The sequence below is a fragment of the Gekko japonicus genome, unplaced genomic scaffold (assembly GCF_001447785.1).
Source record: "Gekko japonicus isolate JY-2015 unplaced genomic scaffold, Gekko_japonicus_V1.1 scaffold812, whole genome shotgun sequence".
NCBI classification, from domain to species: Eukaryota; Metazoa; Chordata; class Lepidosauria; order Squamata; family Gekkonidae; genus Gekko; species Gekko japonicus.
In genome coordinates this window covers 720,391-736,832 of record NW_015176474.1, presented here as the reverse complement: position 1 = coordinate 736,832, position 16,442 = coordinate 720,391, and the positions used below count along the sequence as shown (strand labels likewise).

Here is a 16,442-nt window from a genome sequence, read left to right as displayed (position 1 = left end):
TGTTCTATGTGGAATAATTTGGGGGGGGGGGCTGGAGAAGTAGTTTTTCAAGGAAATGATACTGAAATTGCTGTGGAGCTGGTGCTACCTGCCTGCTAAAGAATCCCCATGTTTCAAATGAAGTGGACCATGAGGTCCAGTTCCATGGGCCCCTGAACAAGGTGCCCCCAGCCATCTTCCAGTGTTTCCTGGGGAGGGGGATTCCATGATTTCCCTGGGGCAAAGAATATCCAAACACAAGAGCAAACAACCACTGGCCAAGAGCCTAGCCATGGAAACAGAACCAACAAGCCCAACAGAACCAATATTAGCATGGATAATCCCAGCAGAACCTCAGAGCAATGTGGCAAGCATACCAGTGTCAAACCAGAGACTCTAAACCAAACCAACTGAAGCAAGGGAAAGGGGTACAGCCCAACAGAACCAATATCAACAGAATCCCAGTAGGCACAACCTGGCAAGCTCCCCCAAGCTCCTATTTGCCTGTGAGAACTGCCTTCCTATCCCCCCTCCTGTTACCCAGAAAACATGCAAAAAGCAAAACAAAACAAAATATCCCCACCAGATTTGGAGCTTTAGAACACCAATCCCAGATATTCTTGAATATTTCCAGGAATATTTGGGATCGGGATGCTGGCATTGACTGGGATTCTCTAATGTATATCAAGATCCAGAATAAACACACACACACACACACACACACCACACACAAGATACCAAAAAGTTATTTTTCGGGTGTATTTTCAAACTGGATGCATCTCTAGACAGATCTTCCCCTTGCAAAAACCATGCTGATCTCCTAGAGTATTTGTCCTCCCAACAAGAAATCCCTAAAGTTATAGATGATTTAGGTTTATGGTAAAACTTAGACGCTAGCTACCGTGTTGTGTGTCTTCTTATTCTTGGATGGTTGTGCTCATTCCTATACACTGACTCTATTGTATTGTATCAAGCCTCAGTTATGATTTATGATTTATATGATTGTGATAAGTATTACTGTAGCATATTGGTAACAATGAATGTTACAATTTAATAAACATTAATTTTTTAAAAAGTAACACCTATGGCCTGTATTTCCATCCATATCGCTTCTGTTGGGGAGTTCATTACCCAAATGTTTTCTATTCGATTCTATGCCCTCTTTGATGTAAACAACCTCCCCCCAACATATCCTTGTCCAGCCTTTAAAGCTTTTTACACAGGCATTACCATATCCCATTGATTATCCCCAGGGGTCATTTCGTAGGAAAAGAGGTGCAGGAGCTCATTAGCATAACTCATTAGCATAACTCATTTGCTTATGCCACACCCCCTGACATCACCGGAAGTGTGTCAGAAGGCAACACCCACCACTCAGGCTCCACTGGACTGTTTTGGATTGCTAGCTATTGGAGGGGGGGAATGTGCAGATCTGCCCTCACAGAGGAGGGAGAGCTTGTACCTGAAGGCAGGCCAGGGGTAGGCTCTGCAACTTACCTGGCTGCTTCTTGCTCCTCGTGGCCCGACTGAGGGCTGCTGGGAGCAGGGGGCAGGGCTTATTGCATGTGCCTGCCCCCTGGGCTCCTTACTGCCGGAGCTCCGCTCCTGTGCGCTCCTGCAGGAAATGACCCCTGATTATTCCCATTCATCCATGTTTCTGAAACACCCATTATACCTAAATTGTCATTAAGCACCAAACACTCCAGTTCCCCCATCTTGGCTCAGAGATACCTATAACACATTTCCCTCTCTGACAACCCTCGTCTCCCTTGGCCTCTTTGTCTCTGCACCAGGGGTCATTTCCTGCAGGAGCGCACAGGAGCGGAGCTCCGGCAGTAAAGAGCCCAGGGGGCGGGCACATGCAACAAGTCCCACCCCCTGCTCCCAGCAGCCCTCAGTCAGAGCGAGAAGCAGCCAGGTAAGTTGCAGAGCCCCCCCGGCCTCCCCACAGTCCAAAACGGTCCAGTGGCACTTTTAAAAGACCAAGTTTTATTCAGGTACAAGCTCTCCCTCCTCTGTGAGGACAAATCTGCACATCCCCCCCCCTAATAGCTAGCAATCCAAAACAGTCCAGTGGAGCCTGAGCAGTGGGTGTTGCCTTCTGACACACTTCTGGTGATGTCAGGGGGTGTGGCATATGCAAATAAGTTATGCTAATGAGGTCCTGCACCTCTTTTTCTACAAAATGACCCCTGCTCTGCACAATGCCCCCTCACTAAAGTTCTATTTGGAGCCAGTTTGGTGTAGTGGTTAGGAGCATGGCCTCTAATCTGGGAGAACTGGATTTGATTCCCCACTCCTCCACATGCAGCTGCTGGTGTGACCTTTGGTCAGTCACAAGTCCTTTCAGAGCTGTTCTGTCATGAGCAGTTCTTGAAAGAGCTCTCTCAGTCCCTTCACAGGGTGTCTGTTGTGGGGGAGGGGAAGGGAAAGGAGACTGTAAGCTGCTCTGAGACTTCTTTGGGTAGTGAAGGATGGGGTATAAATCCAATCTCCTTCTCCTCCTGTTTCTCCCAATATTACCTCAATTTGTCCCAGACTGGAGGCTCCCCAGCTTCTGCTAGCTTTTCAGTTGGGATTAGTTTAAAAAGCTGCTTTTGCCACCTTTTTATATTAAGTGCCAGCAGTGTGGTTCCTTTTGGTTCAAGTGAAACCCATCTCTTTTGTGCAACTTTGGAATGTCTCAGGAAGTTCCCCAGTGCCTAACAAATCTAAACCCTTCCTCCTGGCACCACTTTCTCATTCCCAATTTGACACCCCCTAATATGTGCCTGTCTCGCTGGCTCTCTGTGTGGAACTGGTAGCAATTCTGAGAAAGCTACCTGTGAGGTCCTGGCCTTTATGCTATGCCTAGTAACCTACATTTTCTCTCCAGGAACACACAACTACATTTCCCAGTGTCATTGGTGCCAACAACTGCTGACTCCTCCACAGCACTATCAGTCTATCTAGACAACATGATGTGATGTCCGCAGCTTTCGTCCCAGACAGGCAAGTCACCACAAGGTCAAGACACCTGTCACAGATGCCTCTCTTTCTATTCTTAATTATCTCTACAAAGAACCCCGCTCCTCCCAGTCCCAAAGGGATATCTTCGGTACGAAAGGATATTGGCCCATCATCTGACAGAGTCTTCTAAGGGATTGTGTCCTTCCTCCTCAGCCTGATGAAACTCCCAGTCCCCCTGACAGCAGATAATTTGTCAGTAGAGGAGTGGAACTGTTCTAGTAAGTCCTGGAAGATCTCGTTCACAAACCTCTCTTTCCTCAGTATCTACAGGTCAGCAGTTCTAGCATCAATGGAACAAGCCTCTTCCCTGAGAGCCAAGAGCTCCATGCATCGAGCACACACCCCCAGTTTTTGCCCAGTTGGCAAAGATAATCATATATGGCACTCCTTCCAAAATATTGGCTTTCCCCCACTCCCTTGCTGGCTTTCTACTTTTGTAAGTGGTTTGGTCTTTTAAAGGTGTTTATGGGGTTGAAATAAGGTGTTTACCTGAATCTGTGAGGATTTCTATCACAGGAAGGATACTGCGGCATACCACCTTCCTTGCTGATGTGGAGCTTGTATGTTCTTTCTCAGGAAACTCAGTCAAGAGGGGTTCTCTCCTGCTCCCCCTCAACCTCCCTCACTGAACTCCTAAGCTCAACTCACCTTTTAGAAGCCCAGTTTGAAAGCACTGGATGCAAAGCCCCAGTAAACCTGAGTGCCTCTTAAAGACGCATACCTGTGATGAACTCTTTTGCTAGCAAACGTCTGTACAAAAACAAGTTGACACAAAAGGATTTTGTCTTGGCCTCTGCCTTTCAACTTCCTTGTTCAGGTGCATAACTTACATACATAACCCAGGCACATTATATTCACAGAAGAACCCCAAAATTTCACATATATAGAGAGAAATGTGATGGATAGCCTTGGTGATAATGTTAAGCTATTGATGCGTTGCAATTGAAATGTGAGAAGTTGGCCTCGAAGAAAACTTTGAAATGGGAGTAGAGCCAGCACCCTGTCCCATCAACACCTCTTTGCTGATTACTATGAAGATTGTCAACAGTACTGCCAAGTTGGATTTTTAAACTTATTGTGCAAAAATTTGAACGGACACTTTGCGATATGTGATTACTCTAACCGATTTCTCACTTAGTATTTAGTACTTTTTGTTGGCTTGTAATGTGGCTCAGCTGCTGTTGTATTCACTAGTTATACTGGAAACCTTGTCAGAGTTCCTCATCGTTGAAAACCTGAGAACAGCTGGCTGGGGCTTGAAGAAATGTCTAGACAAGAAACTGTTTAGATTTTCAAGAGTCTGATTAGATATGGAATACTGGGGAATTCTGCAGGGCCTGTAAGACAGAGCTCTTCCACCAGGCCTATTGTTAAGGAGCCGCATCCAACAACTAAGACCCTGTGCCCAATGCCACCATCGATAGCCTGTGTTTTGCCAAATTGTAATAACTGCTGACTGTATTTTTTAGTATGTCTATTGCTAATACTACCTCACCATCGCCACATAAGCTGATAACTAGCACTTTTAAGTCTTGTTTTATGGTTATATTTATAATTGTTTTATTTGTTGAATTTTATGTAAACCATCCTGAGGGCAGGGTATAAATTAAATAAATAAATACTCTGTGCTGTAACTCCTGTAACTGTATGGAATTGGCTCCCTGCTGAGGATTTTGAGGAGAGCTGATTTTTTGTCCAAGGGGGAGCCATAGGAGGGGTTGGAGAAAAGAGAAGAGAGAATGGGAACAGAAAGCTACCTGAAGAGAAGCAGGAGTGTCCTGTGCAAGAGAACACAGGAGCTGGATGAAGGCCAAGAACTCGCCAAGACCAAGAGAAGCAGCATCACCACAGCCAGCCAATTTTTAGGAATGATCCCCTATGAGACCTACTCTGTTTCACCTTTAAATTATATTGTCTTTTCTTATGTGTGTCCTACCGTAGTAACCCACCCCTCCTTGTAACATAAACTCCAGGCTACATCCGGCCAGCTTTATTACTCAACATCACCTCTTTACTGCACCCCCCCATCCCAGGATCCCTATCACAGACTTCGTTGGTTCATCTTTTTCTTCCCCAGAAGAAGAGCTGGTTAGATCCAACCTATTAATATTTTGAGTTCTATTTGTGAAGGGTGAAAAAATGCACTCAAAAGGTCTGGGGAGCTGCTTCAAAGTTGTTTTTGCCTTTGTTTTGCCTACTAATAATTCCCCCTCGGTTAGGATATGAGGAAGCCAGTGAGCTGGACGCAACATTACTTGATGCCCCTACCCCATCGGAGTTTGTTAACCAACCCAGGTCCCGTAATTTCTTCCCTCAGCTGGGATTGGTGAGAGAAACTAGGGCTGCACTCAGTTTTCATTAACAAGGGGTAACAACTTCTCCACAGAAAACATATGCTACTGTATAGGGGGGAGAAGTGAAAAACAAAAATTCTTTCCTTGCCCAGCAGCTTCTAGGTAACATCTGCATTTACTGAAAAATGCACACAAGACACAATCAGCCACAGATGCAGCCCAACTTCCAAAATATACTCACGTGTCTGTTTGGGTCACGGCACTATTGATAATAGGTAGTTTACCTTCCAGAAGAAAACCTCACATACTGGCACCATAATACAGGAGATGTGGATGAGGGGGTGACTCCATGCTCTCTTTACCTACTTGGTTGATACAGACAGCCCTACGTTTGACGCCAATATAACAGCATTTTATCTACCAGTTTATTGTGTCACGATTTCTTGGTTGGCCATTGCTAGTCTGCCTAAAGAACAGCCACAGTGCCTCCTATTTGCCCCCAAATTTGCATAACCTTATCAGATAGGAGTTAGCAACAAGGGTGTTTTCCAATGAACTCAGAAAAAGACTGAACTAGAACTAATAGCTTCAGTAATACACTGAGAAAACTAAATCAAGACTTTCTTTTAAAAAAGAAAGCAAAAAGGGAAGTTTACATCCCTCGAAACTATGTAAAACTATGGCTTTCAAAGCCCACTTCCTTCTTGGCTATCTTGCTTGAAGGCAGTAAATCTTCAATCTTGACACCTATTTCTGTGCCACCAAAAATATATTTGATCAAGAAATACAAGGAAGCTTGGTAACTTGCTCCAACTTTTTTTTTAAAAAAAAGGCGTTTTCAAGCAAGGATTGCTAGGAACGGGGCAGAGAGGCACACAGCCCACAAGGCTTAGATATTTCTTCAAAACAACTGCTTATTTACTTGCTGGCATGAAGCCTGATCACATTTACAAAGAGGCAGAAGTAACTTAATAATCAGCTTTCCAACATTCCTTGAATTCAGTGCTGCTTTGTAGTTTTATTAGAGAAGAAAAGAATCCAGACACCATTGTGAAACACAAATGCCTTTTATGTTTGAGATCAGACATTTAGACACAAGACTTTTTTCAGAAGGCTTTTGCAACTACTGTTACATAAAGAGGCAAGGTCACAAAAACTGCTGACAGAGGCAACAGTGAACAGCACCAAGAATAATCGAAAAGCATGCATCAGTACAGCTGAACAGACCTCACTCTGAACATTAGTCCAATTGCACTAAAACCTACTCAGATCCTAAGCCTCATCCTCCTCTCCTTCCTCTTCAAATTCACCTTGCTCGTCAGCAGTGGCATCTTGATATTGCTGGTATTCGGAGACCAGGTCATTCATGTTGCTCTCCGCCTCCGTGAACTCCATTTCATCCATGCCCTCGCCGGTGTACCAGTGCAAGAAGGCCTTGCGCCTGAACATGGCCGTGAACTGCTCCGAGATTCTCTTGAACAGCTCCTGGATGGCGGTGCTGTTGCCGATGAACGTGGCGGACATTTTGAGGCCCCGGGGTGGGATGTCACACACGGCCGTCTTCACGTTGTTGGGGATCCATTCCACAAAGTAGCTGCTGTTCTTGTTCTGGACGTTGAGCATCTGCTCATCCACTTCCTTCATGGACATCCTGCCCCGGAAAATGGCGGCCACCGTAAGGTAGCGGCCGTGGCGTGGGTCGCAGGCTGCCATCATGTTCTTGGAATCGAACATCTGCTGGGTGAGCTCCGGCACCGTGAGGGCACGATATTGCTGGCTGCCACGGCTCGTGAGGGGAGCGAAGCCGGGCATGAAGAAGTGCAGGCGAGGGAAAGGCACCATGTTGACGGCCAGTTTGCGAAGGTCAGCATTCAGCTGGCCAGGAAACCGGAGGCAGGTGGTCACCCCGCTCATGGTGGCAGAGACCAAATGGTTGAGATCCCCGTAGGTAGGAGTTGTCAGTTTCAGTGTGCGGAAGCAGATGTCGTACAAGGCCTCGTTGTCAATGCAGTAGGTTTCATCTGTGTTCTCCACCAGCTGGTGGACAGAAAGGGTGGCATTGTATGGCTCAACCACTGTGTCTGAGACCTTGGGAGATGGCATTACGCTGAACGTGTTCATGATGCGATCCGGGTACTCCTCCCTAATTTTGCTGATGAGAAGAGTTCCCATACCAGATCCGGTGCCGCCACCCAGGGAATGGGTCAGCTGGAAGCCCTGCAGGCAGTCGCAGCTCTCAGACTCCTTCCTTACCACATCCAACACAGAGTCTACGAGCTCGGCTCCCTCTGTGTAGTGGCCCTTGGCCCAGTTGTTCCCAGCACCACTCTGGCCTAGAGGAAGGAGGAGAAAAATGCAGAATCATCAGATGGTATTTCCTCTGCTGGAGTCAGCATACAGTAGACATCTTTTAAAAACAGCATTTTATGGCTCAACTCACTGAGATAGCACTGTATCTTATTAATATGGAATTAATATGGTTTAAAAGAGATTTGATGGATTCATGGAGAATAGGCCCAGCAATGGCTACTAGCCATAATTAGGGATGGACATAAACCAGGAGAATGGAGTTTGGGATATGCCCCGTTTGCAAACCATGTCTGTGAACCACAAATCATCATGAATTTTTAGCTGCCTCCCAAACTGCTTTGGTTTGTAAGGCAGTAGAATGGCACCCCAGTATGCTAGAGACACTAAACTCACCGAGGATTTCCAGCTGACTCTCCTCTACTTGCCCTTCATGTTTTGCGAGGACTGGATGTACAGGATCCCAGTTACAGCCCCCAAAGAAGATACCTCAGGAAAGTGCTTTCTGGGGAAATGACCATGAGCCGGTTCATGCCCATCCCTAGCCATAATGCCTAAACAGGACCTTGACATTCAAAGGCAGTTAGCCTCTGAAGACCAGTGCCAGGAGGCAACACCAGGAGGTCTCAGCCTCTATGCCAGTCTTCCACAGCCACTAGTTGGCAGCTATGGTCTTACCCAGCAAGGCACCTCTTACGTACCTAAAACATGTGATTTAGTTTGGGGAACATCTAAAGCACAGGTTACCACCCAGGACAATTAATACATGGGCAGACGTTTGCATGACATTGATATTACTGGAAGGATCACAATGTACCAATCATGCAGGTATGGTCTTGGTCTAGGAATGTATTCGTACCGCCTTGATTCCCTGATGGAAGAAGTTGGGATGCAAATAATGAATAAAACACAAATACTCAAGGGATGGTAGAAGAAGAAATTGGATTTATACCCCATCCTTCACTACCCAAAGGAGTCTCAGAGCAGCTTACAGTCTTCGTTCCCTCCCCCTCCCCACAACAGACACCCTCTGAGGTAGGTGGGGCTGAGAGAGCTCTCTTGAGAACTGTCCTTGAGAGAACACCTCTGAGTCTTCCACAGCCACTAGTTGGCAGCTATGCAAAACAGGATTAGATGAGTGCTGGTCTTACCCAGCAGGGCACCTCTTACGTACCTAAAACATGTGGTTTAGTTTGGGGAACATCTAAAGCACAGGTTACCACCCAGGACAATTAATACATGGGCAGACGTTTGCATGACATTGATATTACTGGAAGGATCACAATGTACCAATCATGCAGGTATGGTCTTGGTCTAGGAATGTATTCGTACCGCCTTGATTCCCTGATGGAAGAAGTTGGGATGCAAATAATGAATAAAACACAAATACTCAAGGGATGGTAGAAGAAGAGATTGGATTTATACCCCATCCTTCACTACCCAAAGGAGTCTCAGAGCAGCTTACAGTCTCCGTTCCCTCCCCCTCCCCACAACAGACACCCTCTGAGGTAGGTGGGGCTGAGAGAGCTCTCTTGAGAACTGTCCTTGAGAGAACACCTCTGAAAGAACTTGTGACTAACCCAAGGTCAAACCAGCAGCTGCATGTGGAGGAGTGGCGAATCAAACCTGGTTCTCCCACTGGTAGGATGACAGTGTGCAGTGCACTCTGCCCAATTGGAGAAATATTATTTAGCAAGTACCCAGGATGGGGACAGCTTGATTTTCTCTGTAAAGATTTACCTGAAGTACAAAGGGCTGTAGAAAAGTATATGCTGCTAAGAAGGAGGACCATCTGAATGATGTTAGTTTGGGGGACTTGCAAGTGTACACCTACTGGAGAATCATGTTTTTATCTAGTCTGAAGAACATGGCACATGCTACTCCTGAGTGCTCCCTCTGAGCTGTGGAGTCTTGTGAGCAAAAATTCTACTTTGTGAGCTACTAGCATTAAAGTTGTGAGCGAGTAATTTGGCTACTGCATAAATTAGTTTGCTCTGGAGTCATCCTTCCTGAGCTAAGACAAAAGTGTGTGAGCCGGAGGCTAAAAAACTGTGAGCTAGCTCACACTAACCCAGCTTAGAGGGAACACTGCTCCTGACACCTTCCTCCCTTAAAATAATCTAAAACCATTCTCTAGTTTGCTTCCGATGTTATCAAGTAGTGTCTGAACATGAGCAACTTTCAGTCTTTAATCTTCTGGTTTAACCTGTGTTTATTTGGTGCTGGTAGGGAAATCATCTTTCATGATGATATACAGAAGGCACCTGATAATATACAGGTACAGGAATGGCTCACCCATGTAATTGCACGATACATACAAGAGCTCTTCCTTCGATTGCAACTCTGGACATGCAACACATTTCTCCAAACACAGCACAATTTTCTCTGAGCATCTATTCCTAGCCTAAATCTATACAAGGAACAAACTGAGAATTCTTATGCAGACACCCATAACGTAGACAGTGAACATGTCTTGGTTTTCAGCACATGTCTGTTTCTTCTGATTTGTGTGCAGGTGATGAGAAAAACTACAGGAGGTAAAAAGGAACAGATCAGAGAAGAGCTAGGCACCGGTTCTGAACTCTCAATTTATAGAGAGGAAGAAAAAAACCTTAAAAAAATAGGAAATGCCAAGGAACAACTGGAAACTTAAGACAGGGCCCCACTGGTGCCGGCGTTGAAGATGAAGAGCCTGGGGGTGCTCCTGGGTGCCTCACTGACTATGGAGTCAGTGAGGTCATCGCCACTGCCCGGTCTGCTTTTTTTCACCTGAGACAGATCAGGCAGTTGGGCCCCATATCTCACCCCTTGGGATCGGGCTATATTGTCCCATGCAATGGTCACTTCCAGATTAGATTATTGTAATTCTCACTGTGTAGGGCTGCCCTTGGCTCTGATCCGGAAACTGCAGGTGGTGCAGAATGCAGCAGCACAGGTGTTGACTTTGTTGTCTGTGCAGACATTTATCCACCCTTTGCTGTATGAACTGACTGGCTGCCTACTGAGTACCAGATCCATTTCAAGGTGCTGGTGCTTACCTTCAAACCTGCATATCTTCAAGACTGCCTCTTCCCTTATGAGCCCCTTACGATTGGCAAATCAGCATCTTCTGGTGGCCCCTGGCCACCTTGCCTCAACTAGGGCCAGGGCTGTTTTGGTCCAGGCACCTACCGGGTTCAATGAGCTCTCACATGAGATCAAGGCCCTGTGGGATCTTTTACTGTTCTGCAGGGCCTGCAAGATGGAGCTCTTCCACCAGGTTTTTAATTGATCCACACTCTATCGGGCCTCCCTTACAGTGGATCAGATATGTGTCATCATTCGTAACCCCAAATTGTAACAAGACTGTATCTGTTGAGGTGGTGGTTAGAAATATGGGAATCAGTAGTTTTATTTTATTTAATGTATTTAATTGTTTTTAACTGTTGTACATTATCTATGATGGAACCTGCCCTGAGCCTGCTGCGCAGGGAGGGTGGGATACAAATCTAATAAAATAAAATAAAATAAAATAACTTGCCAATAATCTGAGCAAGATTGGTACCCAAAAATAGTAAATAAAAAGTGTGATGGGGGATTGATTGAGACAGGCCTGACTAAAATGAGGATCATATTTTAAAAACTGAGCTCTTATAAAAGCGCTTTAGTTGTGAAGGCATTCTGCTAAATAGCTACATTCCTCCAGTGACACAATGAGAAGACCATTTGCCAAATGACAACTGACTTGTTTAGAAAAAGAATGATAAAAATGAAAGGTAGACCCTAGTTAATAAACTTGCCTTACTCTGTTTTAACAAATAGTCAACATACCAGGCAAGAGTTGTCCCACACACTTGCAACAGACTGTTACCTTGATAGCTCTTGCACTTTGAGCATCACAAGATCCACTAAAGTATCACCTCACTTCATGGCCCATAAGATCTGTCCCTTAATACAGAGAATGCATCTAGCCCCTCCCTAAAACAGAACCACACATTGCAACTGGATTTTACTGTGTGAAATGGCAAACTCCACTAGCAAACAGTTGCTGAAGGGGACTGGAATTGCATTATTTAGCATTGTATGCAAGCATCCTTTGTGTTAAACTATTTCCCCTTATTTCCCCACTCGAACGAACTCAGCAACGTTCATGGAATTATATACCCACATCCTTATTAAAACACAAGCCATCCTGGAGTTGAACACAGGTGGGGATCTGAACACAGATTTCTCTGGTTAGGTCCAACACTGTATCCACTAGACCATGCTGGTTACCTCTCCAGCCACTCCACCACAGATCTACTGCACAGTATTTAATTGTGAAGGTCACCCTGCCATTGCACAACAGCTACGCCAAAAAGTACGTACCGAAGACAAAGTTGTCAGGTCTAAAGATCTGGCCGAAAGGCCCAGACCTGACTGAATCCATCGTGCCAGGCTCCAGATCAACCAGGATGGCACGGGGTACATATTTGTTACCTGTGGGAGGAAACAAAAGCCAGCATCACAAACCTGCTGTCAGCAGATTTTTTTCTTCTTCAATGGAACAAGGCAGCTCCTGTAGTCTTGGCAACCTCATTGCTATTCACTGGAGACACTCAGCGACTCTCCAGACAGATAAAAGAAGGGGGAGGTGCTGATTTAAAGGGAACATGGGAATGAAACAAGGGCCTGAATTTTAAGCAGGTGGGGGCGCTTTGTCAAGAATTTCCCACAACTCTTTAATGGGCCTGCCCTGTCACCGATTCAACATGCCATGGTCTGAGCCTAAAAGATCAAGGACACTATTTCTTTCTTTCTTTTTTTTTTTTTGCAGAATTTTATCTTCAGGGTATTTTTTTAAAGTTACCAGTTGCTTCATTGTAGTAGACGTTGATCCTCTCCAGCTGCAGGTCGCTGTCTCCGTGGTAGCTGCCGGTGGGGTCGATGCCGTGCTCGTCGCTGATGACCTCCCAGAACTGGAATGGGACCACGGAGAGCTATTAGCGACTGCCTTTGAACTGCCAGAGAAGCCCACCCAGCACATGCTGTGGCCAGCACGCCTTGTCGAAATTCTGCTGTCCGTGCAGCAGGCTTCCCCACGGAAAAGCTGCAATTCCAACCTCAGGAACCCAGAGGCAGGCGTCTTCCTCACTGCTCTGCTGAACTAGGGGGCTCTCTTTGCACAAAGGAATGGCCCACCAGCCCTCCACACAGGGAACAATAGATAGACACGGATGGCAGTGGGCAATTCCCCGTTCTCATTTGCACACTAATCAATATGGGTGTGAAGCACTTAAACACCAGACCGTCATGCTAAAAATACTTCCTGAACACTTGTGCACCACCAGAGCTGAGACAGCTGCAGAGCTGCGCCTTCCCAAGGTACACCCAGTTGTAGGGAGGGGAGGAGAGGTGGCAACTGGAGCATTTAAAATGCCCATTATTTGCCACACTAGTGGGATCGCCCAGGTCTTCTTCCTCCTGGGTCCACACTCTCAATCACAACATCGGATTAGAACCATCATCTTCTTAGGGAACCCATGGAAGAAGTCCACCTTTCCACCACCCAATTAGTGCCAAGAGGGTATTTTAGACCTCTAAAAAAGAAACCCTCCTTTCAATGTGAGCCAAGATCATCTCTTGAGAGCTCTGGAACATTTCCAGAACAGAAGACTGCCCAGGATGAAGGTTCCAGGCTACTTTTGGCACGAAATGCCCTGTCGTGGAAGAGTGAAAGAGCCGCTCCCTCCATTCTCTTGGGCAGAGGGCTTGGCTACAAGCTGCTGGAGACAGTGTGGTGCCTCCTAAAGACTCCTTGGATCTTGGAAAAGGCAACGCTCCTAGGACAGTTGTAGCTCCAAAAGGGTAACTGCCACCCCTTTCTAATGCACACGTCCTCACCATTCCTCTACAAGCCTTTGATCTAAAGACTGCTCGACACAGTCCAGTAGAGGCTGACAAAAGATCAGGACATGCCTTAGCCCCAATATGGGCTGCTATGACACCGCAGGAGGCAAAAGAAAAATCTCAAGAAGTCAAATGTAGCAAGAACCAGCCGCCATACACCATATCGTGACAGCATTTCTTACTTAATGTTTGAGAAGACTGAAAGACCACTTGCTGACATTATCTGGAAATCCATGGGGAGCCTCATACCAGCTTCAAGACATTTGCATGCAACAAAACAGATTCGTCACAGCAAACAGATTTATTTGCTAATTAAGGGCTTCATTTGGGATCGGGGTACCTGAAGCCAAAATCCACGGGGGGGGGGGGGTTTAAAGTGGGATCGACTGGCAGGAGACTCTCCCCCCCCCCTCCAGAACATGCAGGAGGGCGTGGTCCTAAGGAGCACCCCTTTACTTTGTCTATGCGAGGCAGCCGAGTCCGACCTTCCCGGCTCTAAGCCTCCTAGCCAGGGACATTAATCTACCAGGGAATAGGCGTAATCTTCGTGGAGGCGGCGGGGCGTCTCCGCCGAAATTTTCAGGAAGGTGCTCAGCCTCCCCCGGGAGCCACCCTTGCTCCTAGCAAAGCAATGCCTCTGGCCCAGCCCCAGCTCCCCCCCCCCCGGAAATGGGAAAGTCTACACCCTCAATGGACACCGTCCACACAAAGTACACTTTTCGAGCTGCCGCCGGCTGCCGGCTTCCCCTGCCCTTCTTGTGCGCAGTCAGGGTACTACACCTGACCCGCATCCCTGCAGGGACCGAGAAACAAAGGGAAAGGCGGCACTGACTCGGGTTTTCCCCCCCTTCCCCAAACGAAGCGGCTCGAGGAAGAAACAGAAATGACAAAGAAAGCACCGAAGGGCACATTAAAACAACAAGGCGTCCGGATTCTCAGCAGCTTTTGCACCTTTAATTGCTAAAAGGAGAAGCCACACAGCAGCCACGGAGGCCCCCCCCCCCCCATCCCCTGCGTCTCCCAGATACCTTGGCGCCGATCTGGTTCCCACACTGGCCGGCCTGGATGTGCACGATCTCACGCATGACTGCAGCTCGGCTCCGGGCACGCTCACACCCACTCACTGGCCCCTTCGACCACCTCCGCCACACCCGCGCAGCCGCGCTCCCGCTTGCTCTCGGCACCGGCTGCAGAAAAAGGGGCCGCGGCTGCACCGAGCTCTTTTATTCGGGGGAGGCTCCGCCTCCTTCGCCTTCCAAACTCCGCCCCCTTTCCATTCCGGTCCCGCCTGCGCTCCTCGGGTGATGTAATGCAGGGAGAGGCTCTGGGAGAGGGTCGCAGCAGGTGCCCCTGCTTGGGGATCCCTTGAAAGAGGGGCGGAGGTGGCGGGAATGGTCGGGGGACGAAAAGGACAGCCCAGCCACAAGCTCGCCAGCGCACTTTCCCCCCTTACCCACTGCCAGCTGTTTGGTCATCTGTAGGGTTGCCCCCCTTTTCTTTCATTTTTGCGCTTCCGCGCTGATAACCACGTCCTGACGTCCAATTCAGTGCTATTAAAAAGCTGCACATGCTAAAATCTGTACAGATTTTGTTAGGCGGGAAGGAGATGGGCGTTTTGAAAAGTCCAAAATGGAGGGCAGGTAGGGCTTGAAAGAGAGGCTTCCTTGACAAAACATGTAGCCAGGTCATACACGTGAAGATGGAAAGGGGAGCCCACTTTTAAAGACTTCCTCCGAAACCATCAGGACTAGCCTCTCTTTCGGGTGTGAATGCTCCGCTCCTTTCCTCGAACGCGCGCGTGGAAAGCGGTTTAGCAGCTCGGGAGTACAAAAACGGGGATTTTCGCAAGCGACGCCTCAGGTAACCATAGCAACAGCCCCCTGCCCACCAGTCCCTTTCCCCTCTCGAAGACACAATGGGGGGAATGTGAATTCCACCGGCTTGTGTTGAAGGAGAGGATTAAATGAAACGTCCTTCTTCTCTCTCTTTTCCCGAGGGGAGGGACCGTTCTGAGTGAGGCGCTGTAACTCCAAAGCTCGGCTCTGCTTCGAGGGAGGGAGGGGCTCTTTGTTCCCGGGTGCCACCGGGGAACAGGAAATAAGATCGTTATTTACCGCGAAGTCTGTGGAGGGGGAATAGGGAGAATCTGCTGCATTGGGGGTCGCGCATCCATCAATCCGCGCTATATCCAGCCGCGCCCTCCGCCCCGCCCGCCTTTTGTTTCTCCAAAGAAGCCGCCGCCGCCGCCCGTTTTTGCAGCAGCGAGCCCTGCAAGGTGGCCGCGTGGTGGGGCGTGGCGGCCCCTCGCTGCAGTGCCTCCTTTTCCACGTGCAAGGCGCTTCCTGTGCATGGTTAAAGGGAAGCAAGGCCCCCGGGGTTTTCAATGCCTCGCGTCTTCAACCGGGGGGAGGTCGTGACGACTCGGAGCCTTCTTGACAAAAATGCAAACCCGGGACGGGGAGACGGCGTATAGCGACTCTGGCTACCCCTTGGTTAAAGTAGCCTTCCAACTCGATCCCCGATCAGGTGCATGATTGGGCTTCGCTCAGTTTCGGATGGAATGGTGGCTATTGATTTAATGCTGGAGAAGGGGGAATGGAAAAGGGGAAGAAACTGAAGGGAGACCCCTTATTTGAATTTGTGTCTGAAAAAGGTGCCAAGCACAGGAAACCTCATTCCTGGAATAAACCTTTGTTGGTCTTAAAGGTGCCACTCGACTCTAGATTTGGTTAGCACCTTTTAATATGTAATTGTTTTTATAATTACTATATATTACTATACTATATTACTATGGCCCCGGTCACAAGGCAAAGTTGTGGGGGAGAGGCATGGTGGGGGGGATTATCCACGCAATCACACCCTAACATCTGGGAAGTGGAGCGCACCAGTAGCATCGGCGCCTTAACTAGTACCTCAAGGTACTAGTAAACGTTTGCCACAGGCTGCCTTCAGACACCGGTGGTGTGATTGCGCCAGCGCGCAGCA

At 47.8% G+C, this 16,442-nt stretch overlaps 1 protein-coding gene across 1 annotated transcript; it reads right to left on the bottom strand.

The window, feature by feature from the left end:
* Positions 1 to 6,305: 6,305 nt before the first annotated feature.
* On the bottom strand, positions 6,306 to 14,638 carry TUBB2B (tubulin beta 2B class IIb). The gene is made up of 4 exons (XM_015427185.1): positions 14,486 to 14,638; positions 12,418 to 12,526; positions 11,937 to 12,047; positions 6,306 to 7,615 (listed from the first exon to the last, which is right to left on the bottom strand). Exons 1-4 carry the CDS (start codon positions 14,540 to 14,542, stop codon positions 6,555 to 6,557), a joined length of 1,338 nt encoding a protein of 445 aa, XP_015282671.1. The 5' UTR covers positions 14,543 to 14,638; the 3' UTR covers positions 6,306 to 6,554.
* Between the last annotated feature and the right edge of the window lie 1,804 nt (positions 14,639 to 16,442).

Bases quoted from the DNA above. Each gene is read 5' to 3' on its own strand.
- TUBB2B (XM_015427185.1), bottom strand. From the start codon at position 14,542: ATGCGTGAGATCGTGCACATCCAGGCCGGCCAGTGTGGGAACCAGATC. The intron at 12,527-14,485 runs GTATCTGGGAGA...GTCCCATTCCAG, and splicing joins GGAACCAGATCGGCGCCAAG to TTCTGGGAGGTCATCAGCGA. The intron at 7,616-11,936 runs GTACGTACTTTT...TCCTTCCTCTAG, and splicing joins ACCTGACAACTTTGTCTTCG to GCCAGAGTGGTGCTGGGAAC.